The sequence below is a fragment of the Magallana gigas genome, chromosome 6, assembly GCF_963853765.1.
Source record: "Magallana gigas chromosome 6, xbMagGiga1.1, whole genome shotgun sequence".
Taxonomy (NCBI): Eukaryota; Metazoa; Mollusca; class Bivalvia; order Ostreida; family Ostreidae; genus Magallana; species Magallana gigas.
The window spans coordinates 38,620,975-38,645,617 of NC_088858.1; the positions used below are offsets into that span (position 1 = coordinate 38,620,975).

Genomic DNA, 24,643 nt, shown 5'->3' on the forward strand with positions numbered 1-24,643 from the left:
AAACTCGGGAGTATGTATGTGGTCAATTAAATGAACTTTTTGCACTTTTGTATAGTGTCCGCCATTTAAGAAAAATTTAAAAAAATCTTTTCCTGAAAATATGTATGGAAAATTATGAATTATTTTAGCATATTCGAAGAAAGGGAAAGCATTTCAAACTTTTAACCAAGAGAAATGTGAGAAAATTACTTGTACTAAAACAATATAATTAAATATGCATTTTCTCCCATAGACTTCAATGTTAACTTCAACATATAGTAAATTTGTTACTATCCAATTTTTTGGTTTTTTTAAATTTCAAAAGTAAATCTTTATTATTTAATAAATCCCCTAAATTCACACAAAGATTTTGATGATCAAACTAGCAATTTATTAGATATGAAATATGATAGTTATGGATGGACTACCTTAATAAAATTATGTCTTTTGTAAGAAAAAATGGGATTGGGCCCCTGCCGATTTTACGTGCCTGTTAAAATTAATATTAACATCACACTGGAATGAAGGGGGGGGGGGTGACTTTCTGTCCGGAAAAACGCTTGCCGCGCCTAACTTTGTATACACCACAGCACATAGTATTTCCTGTTATTTGGAGGAAAATAAGGGAAATGTCAACCTTCACGTACACTTGAAGTTTGTGATAAATAAGGGTAAGAAAGACAGAAATTCGACAAATTATCCAAGTCTTCTGTGTTTTATGTTAAATTTCCTCGAAAAAGTCATTCGGAAATAGAATTGATAGATTTAGGATGAGTTTTTCTGATCGCAATGCGATGTATAAATTACATCATATTACATAATCATCTTATCGATGCTACCGTTTAAAAGAAGCCATTCAATATTACGTTTGTCCATCATTTAAATGATATTACTTATTAGGTTTGTTACTGACTGTTTACAGAAATTTGTGGGGTCGGTAAAGTCCATAGAAGGCGAGGCGGAGCCGAGCCTTTTATGGACTTTACCGACCCCACAAATTTCTGTAAACAGTCAGTAACAAACCTAATAAGTGTTTTGTTTTGTCGAGGACCTATAGTTTGATATGTAAACAAACAAAAGATAATATATAACAATGAAATTCATAGCTTAATTCTCTAAATTTTTACCTTCCTTGTCAGTCGTTTGTGCAAACATGGGTGCTATTGTAGGATCATTATATTACGTCACAGGCAAAGGGGGGTCACTCTTAATATTTTGGGGCTTAAAAATTAAAGGAATGGTTGAACGTTTTTGTAAAAAATCAGCTCAAATAACGTTACGTTCGCCATGTTGCCGTATAAATTTTGACGCTTGATGTGTAAAGAAATTTATAAGGCAACCACGTGACGCGATTCATCCAATGACATCGAGACATTCTAGTCCGAGGCAAAACAATATGGTTTAAGGTGTGACCGTTTGGAAGGTGAAGCCAATAAAACAGTCTTATTTTCACTGTCAATTGATTCATTGGATTACGAGAGAAGAGTCAGCCTATGAGAAAGTCGTACTATTGTGGACTCGGCATACACATTCTCAGCCTACATGTAAACAAATATATACATATCAGCATACAGTTAATTCTGTTGTCTAGTATAGTATTGAATATAACTATTATATATTGTGAATATTATGAATGCAACTTTAAATTTGAATGTTATTAATTAATCACTCATGCAATGCCAAAGACACATAGGCATTATGATTTAAAGAAGTGTCAGAAGAAGCCATGAAACATAATTAGGGAATACATATAAAATACATGGTTACTGTCTTGAAATATGTTATATTTGGGCGAGGGTAAGAAAACATCTCATGTTTCGACCCAAGCCCAAATGTTGCTTATATTTCAAGACCAACCCAAGCCCAAATGTTTCTTTTATTTCAAGACAGTAATTATGTATTTGTTTATCCTGCAACACAATATCACATTTTACAGTTCACATAAGCTTTATTTGACAAATTTCTCTGCATATCTGCAGTTGAAACCATGTCCCAAATGGGAAAAACAAACCAAAAAAGATGACATCACAATGCATTTGAACGATGGTTAAATGCATGAGGCTATATTGGGGCATTGACCGAATATACTGGTAGCTTTGGTTTATTGGGTAACCATTATTTGATCAATGCAAGGGGTAGTCGCAGGATAAATACATTTACATGTTTAAGAAAATGTTAAATTAGGATAAATCTGTTGATTTAGAAAAACTTATATATGTAAACCGTTGATATGGTTAAAAATAATATAAATGAATGAATCCGTAAAATTACTCGCTTGAAAAGTCACATGGAAGCTAAGTCTTAATTATGATTTCTGTTGATTTTTCCTAATGAATGATAACTTGTCTATCATTTTTATTGTAGTTTGTGATGTCTTTCCTTCGCTGTTTCTATAAAATCCGACCAGTTTTAACCAGACCGTTTTCAGTATCATCCAAAAGCCTTAGGTAAAAAATCATAGAAACAGATTATTACCGTAACTTAGGAACATTTTTTTTCATTTGCTTTTATGCTTTTTATAATGATTTTTCAATTATGCAATTTGGAATTCCGGTAGATATATCCAATTAATTGTTATGCAATGAAAGTAATTTATTGTTTAAAATCAAGTTTGATAGTTTTATTTAGTTTTTAGAAATTGATGCATGATTCTGCAATTTTAATTTTTTTTTCAGCAGGTTCAAGGACATTGCTACCTGCCATGAGATACTTGGAGTAAAGGTAGACTCCACTAAAGAGCAGATCAAAGAGGCCTTCTTTGAGAAATCAAAACAGGTACAACTCAGTCTGTTGTGGGCTTTGATAAGGTTAACTGTGTTCTTATTAAATGAGATGTGATGTAAACAATACCTCATAGACATTTTATTTATTTAATTGTAAGGGATATTTTTTTTTTATTTTCAAAAATTTAGTACTTCTGGTATTTCTCATAATAGTCCTAATTTTTGGATGCATAAAACAAGTTAATTTAATCTATCTAGCTCAAAATAATAAAAAAAATTTGCAGAATGTTTTTTTTTTTTTTTTCATTTTTCTTCAAATTCTTCATTTGTTGTGAGAATGCATAAAAATAAATAGAGAAATTCAATAAAGAATATCTTTGACTTAGTAGTTAGTAATTGTTTACACACTAGTCGTAATTTTGGATCATACGTATGTATTATATTTTTGTCACTGCTCTTAATTCATGTTGTTTTGATTGGTAAATGTGGTACATGAACTAGATGTTCTATACCGGTTAACAACATGTATATTAATGCTCGACTTAATTTTGTCTATCCTAATACAATGTACATGTATGGCCCTTTTTATATGGTAATTACAAAGCTGTACTAAGAGAGAAGAAAACGTAATGCATTTTAGAATGATTCGGCCATGTTTTTATTTTAGCTTCATCCAGATGTTGACACGGGGGATTTAGAGAAGTTTAAGGAATTAAATGATGCCTATACTAAATGCTTGAACTATGTGAGGGCACCAAATGACACGCTTATGCAGGAGTATCAAGATCATGCCAAAGAGTGAGTAAATGTGAATATGATCACAATTAAAATTTGTTGATGTAGTCTTAAACTGAGGGGTTAAATTGGAAAAGAGGCCTTATTAAACCTTGTGTAGTATTGATAGAGAAAACCAGAATGTAGGGTTTGGGTTTTCTATTGCATGATGAAATATTGATATTGAATCTGGAAAATGCAGTCGTTTAAACTCAGTTGTAGGAATTGGTTCTTACAGTTTCAGAATCAATGAGTTCTATTACTCAGAGTTTTTTCAGATTTTCACCAGATACAACTTACCAGCATGATTCCAAAAAATACAAATATATAATATAATTAATATTGTGGAGAGAAAGAATTGCTGACATGCAATAAACTAACTGATAAAGGATTGACAACAGTCAGACTTCAACACCAATTGTAGGCACTGTCAAACATTATTTCAAGCAGTTAGAGTAATCTCCCTTATTACACACTTTAATTTTGTATGAATATGAAATAAGATTTTTTTTAGATACACTGTTTCAAACTTTGACAAATTGTATGTTTTATCAAAATATCTGTAATGTAGTAATGTTTTATTTTATCAAAAATGATTCTAATTTTAATAAGGAGTTTTCCAACTAAAAATTAGAAAATGCCTTTCAATTTGACATCCTCTTAATGCATTGCTTTTGACAGAGCAAAACACTTAACAGCATGAAGATTCTTTTTCTTAATTGCATAATATATGTAACAAATCATTTATTAATCAACTTTGAGTGTATTCATTTTTTTTAAATTCTATTAATAACATATACTTTAATCAATAACTTGTGCTCAGAGCTAGGCCATAAAATATGAACTGCTGGCTGGGCTTTGCTTTTATTCCTTTTGACATGTTCATGACTAAATGATTTGGAATCTCTCAAAATATCTATAAAAGAAGAAGCCCTGCATAGGTATTTGTGGTTTCTTGAATAATCTAAAACCATGTGACGATTGACACCTTTTTTTATCTAATTTTTATCAAATACATATTGTTGTGGAAATAATCAATTTGAATTTCACTTTCAAAGAGCCTCTTCTTGGTCTCTTCCATAGTAAGAAAAGTGGTTTATCTCAAACTAGATGGGAATGTTTAAAAACTTGGAGATATCCAAGTTTTCGAGACATCAAGGGTAAAATACTTAAAAAATAAGTGGTTGGGATTTACAAATCAATTCGACATATCCATTGTATTTGAGATTTGTGTTTAAGATATTGAAGTTCAACTGCATATATAAAGATATTTTAAAATCTTTTCTACTTAACAGATACATGCACCAGTATGTCTATGTTACTAAAACTCTGGTTCATTATCATTTGTGGGTATCAATTTTTTCGTGGATTTTGTGAAAGGCACAATTTAGAGGATTGGTCAATGCCTTTACCCGTACAAATTGTTATCATGGTTTTTATTTATTCCGACAAATTTGAACAATCCGTTTTACAATTTAATCTACAAAATATCAATGCTCAACAAGTAATGATGAGTTTAAACTATAGAATTATTTTATGAGATTTTTTTTTTCTTTTTTATTTTCAGAAAAGCAGAAAGCAAAGAGAGCCCCCATAGCCCTTTTATTGTGGAAAACTTCGTTGAATACTCCGTCATTTTCAGTATATGCTTTGTGGCCGCTTACTTTGTGGCTGATGCACTGTACAGATTCCATCCGTAAGTACAGTTTCACCATTACTCCTACCTCAAACTTACTTATTTGTTATAATTTAAAGCACATACCAGTAATGGCAAGTCAGACATAGCCAATGAATTGTGAAATCTGACACAATCATCAAAAAATTGCACAAAATGTTTCAGCTATGCTTGAATGTCAGTCAGTGCCACCTTCTTATCATAATGATGTTATATGTCAAATTATAAAATTCAACCACACAGACCCTAGAACCCTAGAATTAATATTCTGGAATCATTTGTCTATTTACGGTGGGTAAAATCTTTCGTATTTTTTGTTGAGAATACTAATTTAAACGAAATACGAAAAACCTAAAGAATTTGTTCTTGAATCTATGAAATCTAGTTAAAATACACTGCCTGAAAACAGTTGGATCTAAAACATTTGAGATGCTGTACATTGAGTTACTCCTAGTCTAGACCGCTGCTTATTCCATTGTAAATTGTATCAAGTTAAAAGGATAGACATCCTCATAACAAATAGGTTACTGGTATATATTATTAATTTGACAAATCCTGTTGCGTGTCCCTTGTCTGATTTTGTGGAACAACAGAACCACCGTTATGGTACTGTAGTTACTTCTTCATCCTCACTTCTTCTTCTTCTTCTTCTTCTTCTTCTGTCTCGCTCCAATGTTTGGCATTTTCGCATGTTACACCAAGGAGTTGAAATTCATATTAGCTGAATATATTTATGAGATATTTGTAGAAATGACCAAAAAAAACACTTTAAAAAACAGTTCAATGCTATATTACATAAAGAAATTTTTCAATTATGGCTTATTGTCAGTAAAAAAAAAATGTCTGCAAAAAGTAAGATTTTTAGAGCAGCTTATTATGCTTGTTATCAAGATTTTCTTCTCCAGGATAAATGCCTACAAGAGTACAAAAAGTAGAGCAATTCTAAGAACACTAGTGGGCTCAGGTGTTCAATCATGGTCTGTCCTCTTCTGCCACTTATTCTTTGTCATCAATAAACATTAATTACATTTTCTTTTCAACAAATTCCATTAGTAGGTTTTTTGAAGTAGCTAGGGTAACAAACATTATTTAATTTTCGTGGAGGACACTTTTCATCTTTTGGTACATGTATATACATATTGATTTTTTATAAATTTCCTTGTTTTCACTTACCGTACATAGAGTCCATTTGTTTTACATCAGTTCTATATATTAAATTGATATGTATGCTAACACAGTGTTTTTTTTCTTGGATTGGTGATCGGTAGCACCATTTCTTCTTCTACATATGAATTTAGTTTCTACTTAAATTGTAAAACAAAATTCGTGGGGATCATTTTTCGTGGATTGCTTAAATCTTACACGTTCATGGGGACGTAATTTCGTGTATTATCTTATACCTACAAAAGAATTATGACTTTGTAACACTAATTTATTAATTTGTGGATGATTTCAATTCATGTATAAGAGGTACCCATGAATTCCATGAAAACTGAGCTACCACAAAATCTAATGATTCCATAGTATATACATTGATTTATAAAGCATACAGTAAACTGTAGGCCCCAACCAAGACTAAAATTTCATAATTGATTTAAGCTTCATCACATCAACAAACAAATGATGTCCATTTGCATTCAGTGGATAAACTGTGCAATTAAGCAGCAACATGAAAACCTTAACTAGAAATGTGAAATTCAAGACCCCTAGCTGCTTTTGTAAACACAAGCAGTGAAAAGAATTGCTAAACTCTACTTCTGTTACTACACTTATATTTTTTTTGAACAGCATTTTAAATATAATAAGGCAATTTATGGCATTTGCCAATTTTGTTTCCACAAATGGAGTCAATTGGATATTCATTTTCAAAAATCCTGATTTGACGAGTTTTGGGCTGTAACAAGAAGCCAGCAATTAGCAATAATGAAAATGCAAACAAACAAGACTGTCTGCATCCATTTACACTCTATTTGATCAAGCTGAAATCGTGTAAAATTTTATTCTTGTGTTTCCAGATTATCAGATGGCCTGTCATCTTTAGACGAATCATCAGGCGATAAGTTAGTGGAGTATAAAAGGCAGATAGCCAAGTTGGAGCAGGAACAATACGAATGGCAAGCGAGACACAAAGAATTACTGTCCAAACAGGCAGCATCTAAAGGCAGCTAATGAATAGCAGTAAATAACAATAACAATATCCAGACTGCACAGACCATTCCTTTTATGAAATGGACGATTAGTAGAATTATGATCCTTGGCTAGGGGCAGGTAATCCTAGGCCAGGGGCAGATCACTGAAGCTGGAGGGACTACCTTCATTCTAGTATATAAATGTAAAACATGTGATTGGTATGTTGATTTTATTAAAATAAATGTTTGTATAAGATTTACAAGACTTTATTTCTCCAACATTGTTGTAAAGTACAGATAGAATATGAGTATGGTACATTCCCCGTAATGTAAACAACAGTTTTCAAGCCAGTTCTTTAATAGGTTGTTTTTTTTTCAATACATTTTTCAAATTGGTAAATTAGACTTAAGAGGGCTGGATGGTCGTGACCATTTTTTGACTATATTAATCTCCTTTAGAAGAAGAGCTCTGTAGATCTAGGAAAATCATCATGTTTTAAAGCTAAAATATGTGAAATTTTTCTGTACTAAATACCGGTAAGACATGTACCGGTAGTTTTTAGCTTGAATGATTATATCTAAAAATCTAAGATAGACTTAATGGCTAATTTGTTGACCACCCAGCCTCCTTAATAGTTTTCTCTAAGAATAGGTATTACACAGGGAGAAGTGGCTCGCATGAAAATCATGCGATATCCCATCGCATGAAAATCATGCGAAAATCAGCCGGAAAGTTTTTCATGCTAAATTCATATGTGATTTCATGTGAGCCACTTTTGCCTGTATACCAGTAATCATAAGTAGCAATATCTTTTTCTTGTTATATTGCAGTAAAATTTACATACATAGAATTCTTACAGTTCTATATATTTTTTTTCTTTGTTAAATTGGTAATACAAGTATATGTGAAGTTTATCATCAGGACCTTGGCTTAATAGTGTGTATACTAATTTAAATGATTCCAAATTTGCTACTTTTTAAATAGTATTCTCTAGTAGTCTTTTCTTGGCACTTGTTTTCCATGAGTTTAAGGCCCAGAAACCCGACTTAAAAATATTTCTTTTTATAGAAAGATCAATTCTTGTACAATATGATAATAACTATATAGTACAGAAAATTATCAGATCATAAAAAGAAATTTTTTTAATGTCAGGTGCCTGGGTTTGAGGTCCTATAAGTAGAGAAGTAGGAGTTTGATACAAGCAGAAAATTCATGATATATATGTAATAGTAGTATGTTAATTTTTTGGGGGGATAAAAAAAATTAATAATGTATCAAAACTATGGCTTAATCTATCGCTAAAGAATTGTTAGGAAAAAAAACCAGCACAATTGGTTTTCTTTTCTTTCACATCATTGTATTGGTACAAATGTTAGAAAGTAAAAAAAAGTTAACAAAATTCAGTCATTATAATCTATACTAAATACTTGAGCAAAATAACCCAATTGGAACAACAGAACTCAAATTAGCTTTATATGCTAGGATCTCTCATGATTTGCGATGGTATATGATTTTTATCCAACGGGTTGTGTGGGTTTTTTTATAAAAAAAACACATAACTCGTTGGATAAAAATCATATACCATATCGCAAATCATGAGAGATTTTTTTATCACATGTTTTACCATGTATTTTGTTATAAATCTCAATCTTTTCTATAAAAACTATCATTGTGAGCGGCACAAAACATTTACTACAAAACATCAACAACTTTACGCACAGAAAAAAAAGTTCCTTAAAGATAAAAAAAACATTTCAATTACGAGCATATTTTTATCAATACATGGAAAAAAATAAAACAGCTTTAAATGCTTCATATTTACAACTGTACACTTTTCAACTGAAATTGTTACTTTGTCATTCTACCTCAATCATCCGCCTGAAACTACGTAATGTTTAATTATGACGTCACGTGGCGTAAGAAGACAGTCAGTGGAATATCAAAAATTTATCCCATGAGTGATATCTACCATATATTAAGATAAACATGTGATAAAAGTTTTTATGGTATGAATTCCAAGCAAACAATGTGAATTGATAAATAGAAAAAAACACCTAGATATCAATTGTGACATCATCAGTGTCAGGGACACTAAAAGCACAAACACAATGTAGAATAAACACTTTAATGTAGTGAAATTTTAATGGAAATATTCAAAGAAAGGGCATCATAGGCTATAATGTCAGACCATAACGATAACAGAATCACTAAGATACTGTATAGGCAAGTACATATGTATCATACATGAAAGGGCTTATTTTAATTGGATTGTATTGTGCACTTTAAATCTGATTACAAAACATTGAATATTTATATATTCTTGATCAATGAGATTACCAAAAAATTGCAAGCAAACTGCTGTAGAAAAATACAATACTGGTAAACAAAACAAATAAAAAACACAAAAAAACACTAAAAAATAAAAATCAATTTTGAATTAAACATAAATTGCACAATCCCTATGTTTGATCCCAAATGATCTGCCATGGATACAGTGGCTAAACACTTGAGAAATATTTCTTCAGATTAGGTGTACATACATTGTAGGGAGAACTGTGATGATAAACATCAAACAATATGCTGTGCAACATTCAAACTCATAACTTTTAGTGATATAACAATAGAACTAGCATTCTAGTAAATGGCAAATAATTGTGCTATGATAAATCAAAATCCATGCATAAAAATAGTTAGTTTGAGGGGAAAAAAAATTTAAAAAGTGAATTAAAGGTGCCAATGAACCAAAATTTCAACAATTTAAATGCTGATGTTCTTTAAATGTACAATCATACATCTTTTGTTCATGTTGTGGTATCAATTGTTCTTTATCTTTAAGTATTTCACAAATGAATGCTTTCTGTTTATATATGGCAATGATAATAAGGTATGTCACATAAAAGAAGATATTTGTAAATCTAAAATTTAGAGAAATGTATGAAATTCAGATATGCCGGGCACATATACACTCTGTATATGTTCCAGGATATACTAACAAAAGATTTTTTTAAAGAAACTTTATTTACTGCAGTTTAAGACAATCAACATGGCATATCAAACACTATAAAATGAAAGAAAACAAAAACAACAACAATGTGGCATGGATGCAGACTTGGCTTGGCTTTGTGAATACACCACACCCATAACAGACACAATACAGTTTAGAAAGCACTAATTGGTAGTGTTTTTCTCTGCTGTTATTTAATGGCCTGTTTGTCTTGTGCGTGGTATTCCTGTATTCCTTGTCTCATGTGTTTACACAGGTAGAAATAGACCTTCTTCCAAGCTGCTGCAACTTCCTTTGTGTAGGTGTCTCTTAACACCTGTTTAAGACCGTAATTAAGAGAAGGCCAAAGGAGCTGGAATGATAAATACATGTAATAAAATCACTGTTGATTAATGACATTGTGAAAAACATTGTTAAAAACAACTGTGGTTTTATTTTATTTTTTAAAACAAGGTACGGTAAATTCACACTCCTTACAGTTAAATGAAATTTTCAATGGCTCTTGTTTTTTATTTAGAATTGTAATGGAGCCTATTCTCACTACCCTCTGCTAGAAATTGATGGGAATTCGTTATTTTTTTTAAATTTGATATGAGAAAACGTAAACAAAACAAAAAAAATCAAACAAATTTTAAACATGATTCTTCAAGCAAAAAAGTCTCCACCCTATCAGGTTTTCTTCAAATGAGACCAAAATAGCAATTGCTGGGTTTTTTTTCTTCAAAAGTTTTAGTGAACAGATAAACCATTACTTGGAGGATTTATTAGAATACGTCTTGTACATAAGGCCAATTAGTATGGTTTTATTTTGATTTATCAAATTACCACATTGTTATATTTATTTTTTTTTGCATTGACGAAATACTTGAAGGCCCTACAAGACCAAATAATTCATTCGTTTTATATGATATATATTAGATACTGGTGACTGTCCACGAAATTTAATTTTTCTTTTATATCCAAATTTGAAGAAACTTTCTACTCTGCGATATTAGTATTTCATGCGTGTGGCTATGCCGGTATATGAATTTCATTATCAGAAGTTTGACTTGTCCGTTTTCGTATTATTTCGACGAATTGATAGAATCGAAAAATTATTCATAAATAAAGTTTTCATGTATAAAATGTTATTTCAAGAAGCCGAACCCAATTTCGGCATCATATGTGCATCAGTTTGTTCATCCTTCTTAGGTGTCAAAAATCCAAACGGTACTAGTATAGGCATAGGCACCTGACGTTATAATTTTTTTGTCATAATAAAAATGAATACCCTATTACTATTTATTAGGTACATATGGTATTTGTTTTTATTATGACAAAAATCATGACGTCAGATGCATGTGGGTACAGGTAATTGTGTAACATAAACAGTTGTACCTCTAACATTTTGGGCTTGATCTTTCGCTGTCCGTGAGACCTTCCTATGTTTTCCACAATGCCGTTGAAGAATTCCGAATGATCCAGGCTTTCTACTGCCGCTCCAAGGCTGTGCATGACGTTCGAGGCGTGACGACTTAACACCTCCATATCCATGTCAAGTTCGAGCTCGTTCGAATCGTTTATCTTGACAATTTTCGGAAACACTTTTTTCACACTTGGTTCTGTTTCAAAGAATCTAAAATTTGAAAACAAAAATAAAATGTAAAGAATTTTTTTAAAGCATTCATTATCTGATTTCCCGGATGTTCAGTGTATCTTGTTATCTTAGTTCGTATTAGTTTTCAAATCACGTTTAATTCGGGACATGGGTTATACGAAAACAAGAGGTCCAGGGGCCACATCGCTAACTTAAGGAATACTGAGTAATAGCCATAACTCTGATTAAATGAGCATAATAGTATCAAATTCAAAATATATTGAGAGTCCTCCACACACCTGGGAAAAGTTATGCATACAAAATTGAACTTCTAAATTATTTAAATATATAGATTTCTGGCATGTGTTCAACTTGAAAATGACAGAAAAAAATCAATTTGGGGGGATCAATTTTTAAAATTGTACTACTATTCAAGGACTATTCATGAAAATATAAGTCCCTGCGGTATTCGAACTTGAGACCTGCATATTGGTAGATTGAAGCTACAACCATTGGGCCACAGAGAGAGACGACAAATTTTGGGGATATAAACTGTTTCACAATGCGTTCAAATTACCGTGCTGTGATGTAATGTCATAAAAAGTAGAAGTCACTGGGTCTCGAGGATCCTTATGTACAGATGATCTTACACAACAAAAATTTTTAAATATCTATCGATTTTTATCTATATACATGTTACCAAGCCCCTTTTTGTTTTTAAATTTTCTCTATTCCTATTAACCCCACCCCACCCCCTCTTTGTGGCCCCACTCTTCTCCAGGGAATCATGATCAAACTTTAAGATGCACAATCTGTGCTTTCACACAAGTTCCAGTTTTGTTTTGGCTGAATGCTTCTCCAGAGGTTTTTTTTAATCTTCCCCATGTAAAAATTTTACATCTCCGACCATCGTGGCCCAACCCTTCCCCCGGGGACTTATAAATACTGAATAAACTTGAACCTACATTACTTTAGAAAGCCTACACACAAATTTGAGCTTTTCTGGCTTAACTGTTTTAGAGAAGATTTTAAAAAAATTCTCTATATATACGTCCCAATGTAAAATTCATCCCCCTATTGTAGCCCATCCTACCCTAAGGACCATGATTTGAACAAACTTGAATCTACATGCACTACATGAGAATGTTATCACACAATTTGAGCTCTTCTGGCCTAATGGATTTTTGAGAAGAAATTATGTAAATATTTTTTCTATATATTTTATTCCAAACTGACCCCACCCCTTTGTGTCGCCTCAACCTTCCCCCGGGGACCATGAATTGAATAAACTTGAATCTAGACTACCTGAGGATGCTTCCACACAAATTTGACGCCAACGCCAACGGCTTCAGAAAAGGAACAAATTTTGATCAGAAAAGCTTACTTGAGCTTTCAGCTCAGGTGAACTAAAACATAGTGTTTACTTTGACGATTTCGCTGTATTTTTTGTTAAAATACGCCTTACATTTTCAATACCCTAGAATACGGGAAAACACATTTTAACATTGAAAAGTAATTTATACATGATAGGCCGAATACAAAGTTTTTAAAATCATAAATGTATTATACTAACATACTTTCTGGTATAGATGGGAGAGGAATAATATTAATTTTTTTTAATCCAATGTCGAATGTAGTCGACGTCCAAATACCATTTTAGATATCTTATAAACCAGACAATGTTTCCTGATCCACGCATGAGTTTTTAGAGAAGGCTTTTGTCGGTTAATTTCTCTCCAAACCCCAACATTTCTAGGGAGGACTAAGGAAATTGCACATAAATGTCTACACAATTAGCCATTAAAAAGTTGCTGAAAAATCGAATCGAACGCAAGACTGTGTTGAAATTGAAGGTCGTTTGTTTCGGAGACGCTTGTTACTGGAATCGGGATTTTTATGTGCCCAAATGAAGGGATCTTGATACTCTTAATTTCTTCTTCAGATCAAACTGGAAGAAAGAGTGGGTAACGAATTTGGATAAATAAATTCAAATTCTAATTGAAACACGGAACATATCTATCATCTATTTTTATAGATTGATTTTTAGTTCAGATATTTGGTTTAATCTGTACAATAGTTACAAACGCGTTAACAAAATAATCCCGTTGAATGTAGCTAAAAGTTTTACCCCCCCCCCCCCCCCCCCCCCCAACAGAAGAAGCGTGTTTATCTCATATTTGATGATGTAATGAAATACATGCATACATTATTTTTCTCTGAAGTACCACAACAGACTCCAGGATCATGAAGCAAACATCAACTTGAGTCAAAAATTGTAAACTGTCTTAGTGTCTCTTGATTGTAATCACTGAAAAAAAAAATAGAAATGCAGTTAAAAGTGTCTTGATACAAAATTGTCAATTACAAATTTCAATCGTTCAAATTTGATAAACAATAATTTTATGACTGAGTGAAATTTTGGCTTAAGTCTGAAATTGCTTCATGATCATGAGACCAGAATTAGTTTTATAATTAAGCCAGTCTGGATTTTATGACAAGGTTAATTAGTGCAAAGTCATCGAGGCTTAAAACCAGACAGACGGCTGGACCTGATCTTTCCTCTTCTGTTTTTTTTCTTTTTCTATGAATTGAATTATTTGACACGCAATACCATGCAAAAGCCTTCATTACGTGAAACTGCGGTGATCCACAAGTGTCTGTAAATACTGGGAGAGTCTCCGATCTCATAAATAGTGGAGTAAATAATCATTTTTCCCCGGGTTTTTTTTCTTTTTGTTTAATCTATTCTACGACGGGGTGAAGATTTTATTTTGCAATGGCAGGGTGAGAGAGTGTGAGTTAATTAGATTAAAAAGGGGGAAAGGGTGTTCAGTATACACATGCATCTGTGAACTTGTTATCATGGCAGAAAAGCTTGGGGTAACATGTACTCGGTTTTTTTAAGCTTTATTATTATTGGTGGTAAACTACTTCGATTATAAAAAAAGCCCACTTGTACTACGTTTCAAACAAAAAAAAAGAAGAAAGGAAAAAGGAAATGGGATAGTAAAATATAATAAATATGTAAATGTGAAGTTTATAAGCTCCAGAAGAAGGGCAGTAAATATCCCGATCTGCTGTATAATTAATACTTTTTTCTCATTCTGACAGAAAGCATTTTCAAAATGTCGTTCTTCTGTCGCAGATCCTAATGAAATTTGTAAACAAATCTCCAGACACGCTGTTTATTTCATGCAAATCCTAAGCAGCATTAAATCTGAGGACATCTCTATCTTATTGTGCGTCAACCTCCAGCTAACTCATTATATGCTTTATGGAGACGAGAGAATTCAGATGGGCTGATCTCTTTGCTATTTGTTTGTGTGTATCATGAGTCCATTATGGAGTGGAGCAGATCTGGATGTTTGATGGTTTCTCTCGCAGTGCCAGAAAGAACCACCTTTACCTCTCACACCGTCTGAATACTTCGTAGATTTGTTCTCATTAAATTATGTCAGTACTACAACATTCTCTTTGATTCGGAATGAAGAAAAAAGATTGTCAAGGATCATTAAGCATTTTGCCGCGGTTTAATGGAGTTCTTTCTATGAAGACCTCCCATCTTAAACAATATGCATTTCTCCCGTTAGCTTTTTTTGGCCTACTTCAGAAAATCCATTATCTCTATGAACATGTGTCCATACAAATGTAATACATGTACTAGTACGGTACAATAACATTTTCTTTGCCATTTATTGTCATTATTTCATTGACATTGATGCAGGGACTCGTGTTCGGTATAATTCCCTTGTGTCGCGCCGTTCTGAGTAAACTATAGACATACTGATAAAAGAATCTCCGGATTTATCCTGTAAATTTCAATTTACATATAACAGTGCCACCAAAAATCATTTTTATCTACTTCAGACAGGGATGCATACAGCTATGGAGGAACAATTGTTCCGTAGATCTCAAACTACTTACTTCTTACTGAAAAGATTATAATGAACTAGAGTTTTGGTCCGTACATCAACGGTATGTTAACTTGTCATTTATTTATTTCAGTATCAACGATGTACTAAGTGGAATCTTAATTACACGTACGGTTGAAATACGTAGGATATCAGCATAGTTGCGAGGCAATATCTGACGAAAATCACAATTTTACTTGAACAATACATATATTGATTCATTTCATTCCGAGAGTTACCTCTCTTATAAATATCTACCTTAAATCACGAGTTTTATATATATATATATATATATATATATATATATATATATATATATATATATATATATATATATATATATATATATATATATATATATATATGGCTGGTGCATGTATGATTAATAAACAACGTGTGCATCTTCGTTGTCTTTACTATGCATGTATTTTTTTCCATTTTTTTTTAAAGATTGCTTAATATGACAGCTTAGCATTTAATAATCTGGCACCAGAATGCCTGAAAAATAATTATAACTCTGTGAAGACAAGCGAGACGCAGCGCCCATACATATAATAAAAATTGGTTGGAGGGAATATGAAGGCAAAATAATATATCATTTCCTTTTAACTAATTTATATTTTATCTGTTTTAACCTATCGTATTCACTTATTTGCCGAGTCAGAAATAAAAACCTCCACCTACGGAGATGAAACATCAATAATCGGAAATGTGTTCGCCAGAGTCGGCTTAATAAGATTTTTAAATAGCCTCCTTTAATTACGAACCACAACCCTTGTAGATCGGGCTCACGTCTCGCCGATTAAAAAAAAAGATCTTCACAGCAGCAGTCTGCAAAAACAGTAATTTCATTCTAGAAAAAAATGCTTTTTATATAAAAGGATGGGTTATATTGCATCTGATATCTATTTTATGAGAGATGAAATATGCCGGCCATCTGTGTTGCGGTGTCATGCCCCTCCCGTTACGTAATAATTATTCCTGTAATTGAATTGTGAAAAGTTTGACAGTTTTAATGATAACATTTAACAGCAAAGGGCGGGCCATCTGAAATTGTTTATGCTATCTAGATACCGTTGATTTCAAGACATTGTAGATTTATATTGGTCTCAAATTTATGTTGTTTTTGTTCAGCAAGCGATGACTTCACCCTACATGCACACTTCTCCATTTATAAATCCACGTTTTGAGATGTTTTAATTTTTTTGTTTCTTGTTTTAGATGGGTTTTTGTGCTTTTTTTTAAGGGGGGGGGGGGGTTAGGGTTGTGGTTTTGTGAGTTTTCTCTACACTAACTACTTAGTCCTCCGCCTGACTTAAATATTTGTCATTTTACAGTACCTACTGCTTGCAAACCTTTACTAATGAACGGTATGCTATTAAATTTTCAGTTTATTCACGCACACCATGAAATGGTACATGAGGCAATCATTATATATACAGTTCAAAAGTTAGAGGTGCATTTTATAAATGAATAAATATGTAGTAAATAAATAGTAAATAAGCATAAATATACAGTATACTAGTATGCAATGAAAAGAGAAAAAAGGTATAGAATTATGGAGGACAGATTATTATATCAGACTGTAAAGTAACATAATTTTTTCATGCATATTTTTCATGCATATGGTTCAGCTGAATAATAGCTATAGTCCTATTAGGTCACCTGAGCTAAATAAGCTCACGTTAGATTTTTTCTGATCACTTTTTGTCCGGCGTCCGTCCGTCCCTCTGTCTGTCTGAAAACTTTTCACATATTTGACCTCCTCTCCAGAACCACTAGGCGAATTTCAACCAAACTTGGCATAAAGCATAATTTGTTAAAGGGGATTCAAGTTTATTAAAATGAAGGATCACACCCTCTTTAAAGGGGAGATAATTAAAAATTATTGAAAACTTGTTAGTATTTTTAAATAATCTTCTTCTCAAAAATCATTTGACCAGAAAAGCTGAAAATTGTGTGGAGCATCCTCATGTATGGTCGGTTCAAGTTTGTTCAAGTCATGATCCTTGGGGGTAGGGTGAGGCCACAATTGGGAGTCCAATTTTTATATTGGAATATATAGAATGTAATCTTTACAAATCTTCTCAAAACCATTTGACCAGAAAAGCTGAAACTTGTATGGAAGCATCCTCAGGTATGGTAGATGCAAGTTTGTTCAAATCATGATCACTGGGGACAGAGTGGGGCCACAATGGGGGTAAAAATTTTACACCAAAATATATAGAATGAAATCTCAAAAAATCTTCTTTTTAGAAACCCATCGGCCACAATAAGTTGAAACTTTTGTGGAAGCATCCTCAGATGGGGTAGAATGTAATTTGTTTAAGTAATGATTCCAAGGGATAGTGTGGAGTCACAATGGGGGTCCAATGTTAACATAAGGATATGTAGAATAAAATCTTTTAAAATCTTCTTCTAAAAAAAATTTGCTTAGAAAAGCTATATCTTTATCAAAAGCAACCTTAGATAGTGTAGATTCAAATTCGTTAAAATCTTCAGGTGTAGGGTGGAGCCCTATTTGGGGGGGGGGGGGGGGTGGTTCAATTTTATAGAGGAAAACATTTTGAATTAATAAAATAAATCAAATGTTTTATTATATAATTTTACTTATAATCAGGCATTTTGAAATTGTTAATTAAAAAAAAAATTGTTATTTATTCTTTAAAATTGTTTAGACTTTGGCCCCTGTGCAATTCCCTGGCCTCACAAGGGGATCAACGTTTGATTTATAAGTTTATATCTTATGTATAAACAGTTGTTTAAGAATAAAGATCTTCTTGAGAACTGCAATGCTCAATTTGTGATATGACTGTAAAATCACCCTGTTACAAAAGGTGCTTAATGATACACATTAGAATATCCATGAGAACAAATTTACACTTTTTTAATACAGAATAGGCCTATATTCAACTGCATTGAACAGATATTTTGTATAAGACTCCATAAAGCTGATTTTATTATGGCTTTTGATGTTCTGGTTAGCGATGTTGCCCATGGGCCTCTTGTTTGATTGTCCTTTGTCCTGCCAACCCATTCGCCAGTCTGAAGCGCTCTCCATTAAACCGGCATAATTAAAAAGATCAACGTCCCTAACAATTGAACATTTTTGACGTTAGAGCCTTATTTGGGGTCAATTTTTACCAAAATAAGCAAAATTATCTTGGACAGACGAGAAATAAATATTGTCCCAACTGAAGGTCAAAGCGAGATATTTTAAAAAAGGTTAAAACAGGGTGGCATTTTATTCCCAGGAACCAGATATAAACCTGTTGGTATTTCCGTAAACTTTGTCGCGAGTCATGGGTTGAGTTCCCAATTACCCCTATGAAAGATTCGATCGGAATCGCCCAGGGATCTCCGAGGTCCGCGATTGTAACAACCGTCATTGAGGCAATATTTTCTCATTAAATTAAAACTCGAAGAAGCTTTCGATTTCTCCGAGTTCCTTGATTTCTCCATCGTTTTCAAGGAACAGCTGACTCCTATTAATTACAAGCCCCATGTGTTGGTCCTCAACTGAATCCTAAATCATAGTATTTAGAACCTTTAAGAATTCGTGACAACGGAACTGGCAAAATTCTGTTCTAGTTCTATAGTACAGGATTAAAAAGCGGGCGATCTCATATTGATATTATATTAAACGCATTTCCTCAATCTTCGTCTTTTAGCGATATCGTACCTCTGGATCGGACCCTATCTGGCTTTTAGTTTTACCTTATGCCAACTCCATGAACAATGGCTGTTATTTTTTTTTCTTTGTCTGGTTCCGATTGTGTTTATTGCAAAGCAGTAGAATTTACAAATATTTAATCTTTCGATGGAGATTGATTGTTATAGCTTAGAAAATAAAGACATCTGCGTATAATATCAAATGTTACATAACAATTACTTTATCATGTTCTATCCCATTTTTTGCAAGAAAATATATTAGATATTTTGCGTACTAAGAAAGGTTATTTGCATTGATTACAATTCATATTCTATAAAGATTTTTGTCCATGGACTCAAACATATCTTAGAGCTTCATACGAACAATTTGGCATTTGATGTTGAACCATTTCCTTTTATAAGTAGACATTGCTTCATTCATGATTATTAGAATAGTCTGGAGAAATAGGCAAGTTATTTTCACGGGAATTGATCATTGTTGGTTTGAGGGATATCCAAAGTTATTACAAAGCTTTTTACAATAGACCTTGTGAAAATTATATGCATTGTAAAGAAGCTATTGGCACGCTGTAAATTTTTCTCTATCAAAAAATGACCATGCATCGTCAATGGGCAATTGCTCATTTGCATTTTGGCTTCATGGACATCGAAGGAAGTCACTTAGGCAAATCGGGGTGAAGACGGTGATATGCATGCTATATAAGGTAATTTGATTCTCAAATATACCTCCCACAAGAACAGATCGAGTATATGATAACTCTCTGTTTCACAGCAGAAGACAGAGGTGTCATGTGATGTATTTCAAGATCACGTGCGTAACGACCAGTTTTCTTCTGCAAGGAGTTAGACTTCGCGTGTGTTTTGATTTTGTTCAATAAATCAGCCCCGACATATTTCCACGTCAGGTTTGTTTTAAGGCTTTGATGAGTTGCTCGTGTTTTTCTTCATATCTCGTTTCTATTTTCGATAAACAGAGTTTTCAATAGAATCCTTATGTTTAGATGTTCATGCGATGTAAAATCACCATTGCAATCTTTATAGAACAACAATAAGTTATGAATACCATCTAATCATCGCAATTAGCAACATCATCCATATCATACATTAATACACATGTATCGATATTCTTCATAAAAGTGTTATAGAATTAACAAAACCCATCACTCTTCTTCTGATCGAATACGTGCGTACTTTGGTAGTGGAAAACACTGCCCATTAATTGATCATCGGGATAAAAATTGATGTTGTGATATATTGCCAGCGAACATTGTGCTTTTGAAAGCGCTATAGTACTGCAATGAAAAACGTCTGGTTATAGTAATTGACTATTGACAAGCGCATATTGAACAATGATGAAAATATTTCCCGAAATATGCACGCTTCTAGTCTGCTGTCCTCACGTGTAAATCAGGTGGCGCTCTCATTTTAATCTAAAGTAAGTGGCCATTGCCTCGACTGATTTCGATAGAGGTACCCATGCATTAGTAAAACAATTGCATGCATGTTCTATCAGCGACTGTTTCAAGATCTATTTTAGAATTTTATCGGTAACTTGATAACAAGAAATGACAAAAATGGATGGAAGACCGAGGTCCATGTTTTTATCTTTATTAGTAAATTACAGCAAAATTTTATCAAGTAAATAAAAATTTCTACTCCACACGCAAATTGGTTGTCGGACAATATGTACAGTGACATTTCAAGTGCTAAACTGGTTGTAAATCCAGTTGTCGATCCAAAGCAGTCTTTATTACAACGATTCTGTTCGGATTGTTTACTTCATATCGAGAACTTGAAACGACGCCATCTTTGTATTAACGTATACTTTAGTGTTTTTGATCTATTAATTAAATCAAACTATCGCTATTTGCTTCAAATGGTGAATGGAAAAATTCTTTGAAGAACAATACAAATACAAAATAAAGGAGGGTTGTCCCAAAATTGCGCCTAATTTTGTTAATCTTTTAATAAAAGATGTAGAAAGATGAAACTCGTGCCACAATTTGTAGTAAAATTATGCAATGATATCAAATATTTAAATGGGCCTAAAACTAGTAATTAAATCTTTACACATTAATATATAAATGTTATAAGCAATTTGTATGCTTTAGATTGTGAAATAGATATAAAAACCTGGCTTTTGCATTAAGATTTATATAGAGGGACTGATTTTTTTTTTAAATTTTTGTTTTAAGTAATTTTGTGCAATGGATGTATAAAATTAGATTAAAAATATGTCATAAAAGGATAATTTAATAATAAAAGAGTAAAATCCCTGGAGTTTATACTAGGGGGTGGGGGGTGGAAGGGGTCGGCCCTGTCCTCGTGCACATGTTTCGGGAAAGGCGTTTTTACGCCTTCTTTTTCTTATTGCGTCAAGTTGCCTTTTGGAAAAGCGTTACTATGGATATACTAGTATTTACGTTTTTTAAATGCATTATGAAAAGCCGGTTTTTTGTTGTTGCCTTTTTGTGCAATATTACGCCTTTCTGAAAAGTTACAACGACTTTTTGAAAAGCGTTATGACACCTTTTGGAATGGCGTTATAATGCCTTTATTCGCGTTATAATGTGTTTTGGAAATACATACACTGATCTTCAAAAAATCAGTTACAGTATTACAAGAATTACAAAACAATAGAGAAAAAAAAACCAAATCGTAAAACATGATTTTTCAAAAGGATACTGAAAAAGGTTTCTTTTTGATTGCGTATCAAATGTCCGAGTAGTGCTAAAATATTGGAAACATGATATACATTTTCATGATTTGTGAGTAATTAGAGGGCTGGCAGTTGAAATGTAGTATCTAGAATATCTACAGATGCAGGTAACATATTGTGCACGTATAAAATCTATTCTCTCGAAAAATGCGGTGCATGCTATGATAATTTGTGCGTTTATTGACCAAGAGCCATTACACGAGAAACCAGTACCGACATTATCTATCTGTCTATCGGACGCATACTATGGACAACGGATCGCCGCCGCGCACATCCAACGAATTCCAATACAGCGTCCGGAGGAGAGAATCTCCATTTGACTGAGGGATTCAATTGGTGTAAAATATGTTATTAGTTATGTGAAATCGTTTGATTCTAGTTCAAACGCCTACGGTGCACATGTAAATGGCATATCACCAACCTATTGTTCCGCGGCTTTTAGTACGAGTAAATGATTAATACTGCGGACGAAATCGAAAGACGAGAAAGGTCATTGCTTGGTGGATGAAACAATCGTACACGTGATTAAGAGGGAGTTTTGTCCTGATTTTAATTATCGTATCAACAATGTCTTGCCTTCTCTGCCTCTGTCTTGAATTATTTTACCGGTGTAAATAGGAATTCCGATCTGTGCATGTTTGCAAACAATCTGGATTATCCCAGAGACAGTACCACACACTGTTAAGCTAAGATCGCAATAAAACGCCTTGCTTGCTTCTTTTTATGTTGCGTGCAACAATTCTCTATTTTATTTTGCGTAATCATTTTGTCGATAAAATTCCTGTGTTTCTGGATTTAATTGTTTTTTATTCTTTTATATTTTTTCTTGCCTTAAAACATTATAAAGAAATGTGATTTCTCCATTCGTTTTTATTTCATTGAAAAAAAAAATATATGAAACGTATACCTCTAAAAACTTAAACATCTCAATACAAATGATAAATGCCAATTTTCATTCTTTATTTCCTCTTTTCAGAGATTGTAAACACATACATATCAAAAATATATTAGTAATATAACATCATACAATATATTAAGTTAATCTATATACAAGTACTAGTATTATATATATATCTATACACAGTATTTAAATAAATAAATAAATAAATAAATAAATTTCTGAGATTTGTTCGAGTTGCTCATTGGAAATTATTGATATTCACCTTTATTGTACATATACGTTTTCAATGCAAAATATATAAAATGTAAAAAAAAAAAACCTTTTGTTATCGTAAACAGATCGTTATCTATTACTCTACACGCCGATAAATTTAAATAAATTATCAATTTGATTTGATTATGATTGCACATAATACATACACGCACAAGTTTTCTTCGGGTAAGAAATAGATTATTTTGTTCACTTAAACGGAACGCTAAAGGTAAACCTACTATCTTAGAAAATTACAACACGACTGGGTATAACCTTTTACATACATGCTTAAGGGTGCTGATCTTAGTAATATGCATCGTCCCAACCCACTGCCAACATGTACGAGAGCTACTCCGGACCGTGGCTTGAGACTATGGCTTTAATGGAGCTTACCTTTTGAACACGATGATCCCGAGATCTGAGAGGTCGTCTTTCATCAGTTCCAAGGTGTCTTGGACAAGTAGTCGCTGCCGTGTGCTCAGGTGGGCGGCCAAAGTGTCCTTTTTTGTATCGGCGACAGTGTTAGTATTACCCATCTCAATGGGACACAGGTATCGAGAGCACTATCATAAGTTCTCCATCCAGGTACTATTCCACATACTTCGGGTATCGGGTCAGCCTCTTAATTAATGACGGTATTTAACGCAGAGGTAACTTGCAAAAGGTTTGATCATCGACAGTGATGCTAATTGCAAACGAAGTCATCATTGAGCGCCTGTTTGCTTCCCTATCAAATGTATCTAAACAGCGACATGTGGTCAGCGCTGATCGCGCGTGCGTCGCTTTCCGTTGATAACGCCCATTTGCCTCTTGGCTCGCGATGACTTATCTCGATGTCAAAGGACCCGCTGCACATCTAGATGCCAAAAGCCTGAGCATTAAGTCATTTCTGAATGTAATAATCAATGCTTTTATATTAGATGACTGCTTATATTGTACATCCGGAGCACATTGAAGAAACAGAGGAACGCACTTAAGTCCGCGTGCGTATCCCGGAGACACGTTAACGTAACGTGGAGTTTTTAATGAAGCTGCTTTGGCCTCTTCAGCGATTTGACGACAAGCACTTTGGCCAATCAGTTCTTTTTGAAACTATTTCTTTTATCCGAGTTTTGGATGGCGTAATGCCGCAGCGCTCTTTCACTTTAACCTATTTTTCTTCAATACGAAGACAAAAACTATTACTCAGGATCAAATTAACCCTTGGTAGCTAAGCCGCAACGCTTCTCTTTTTCTACAGGAAAAATCTGTTGTATGAGTACACAATCTTTTAAAAGTGTAAAGCTATAATAAAGAGACATTCCATTTTCTTTGCAGAATTTACAAG

At 33.0% G+C, this 24,643-nt stretch overlaps 2 protein-coding genes across 3 annotated transcripts; one reads left to right on the plus strand and one right to left on the minus strand.

The window, feature by feature from the left end:
• Window positions 1–512: 512 nt before the first annotated feature.
• On the plus strand, window positions 513–7,536 carry LOC105335660 (uncharacterized). 2 transcript variants are annotated; one of them, XM_011439652.4, is made up of 6 exons: window positions 513–650; window positions 2,344–2,426; window positions 2,655–2,754; window positions 3,370–3,500; window positions 5,044–5,172; window positions 7,167–7,536. In XM_011439652.4, exons 2-6 carry the CDS (start codon window positions 2,350–2,352, stop codon window positions 7,318–7,320), a joined length of 591 nt encoding a protein of 196 aa, XP_011437954.2. In that variant the 5' UTR covers window positions 513–650; window positions 2,344–2,349; the 3' UTR covers window positions 7,321–7,536. The 2 variants fall into 2 exon arrangements, with proteins under 2 accessions (XP_011437954.2, XP_011437955.2); XM_011439653.4 differs by having other exon boundaries at window positions 2,658–2,754.
• LOC105335657 (cytoglobin-1) lies at window positions 7,494–24,599 on the minus strand. Its single transcript, XM_011439649.4, has 3 exons — window positions 23,710–24,599; window positions 11,663–11,900; window positions 7,494–10,637 (listed from the first exon to the last, which is right to left on the minus strand). The coding sequence occupies exons 1-3, from the start codon at window positions 23,850–23,852 to the stop codon at window positions 10,476–10,478; spliced, it is 543 nt and encodes a 180-aa protein (XP_011437951.1). The 5' UTR covers window positions 23,853–24,599; the 3' UTR covers window positions 7,494–10,475.
• Between the last annotated feature and the right edge of the window lie 44 nt (window positions 24,600–24,643).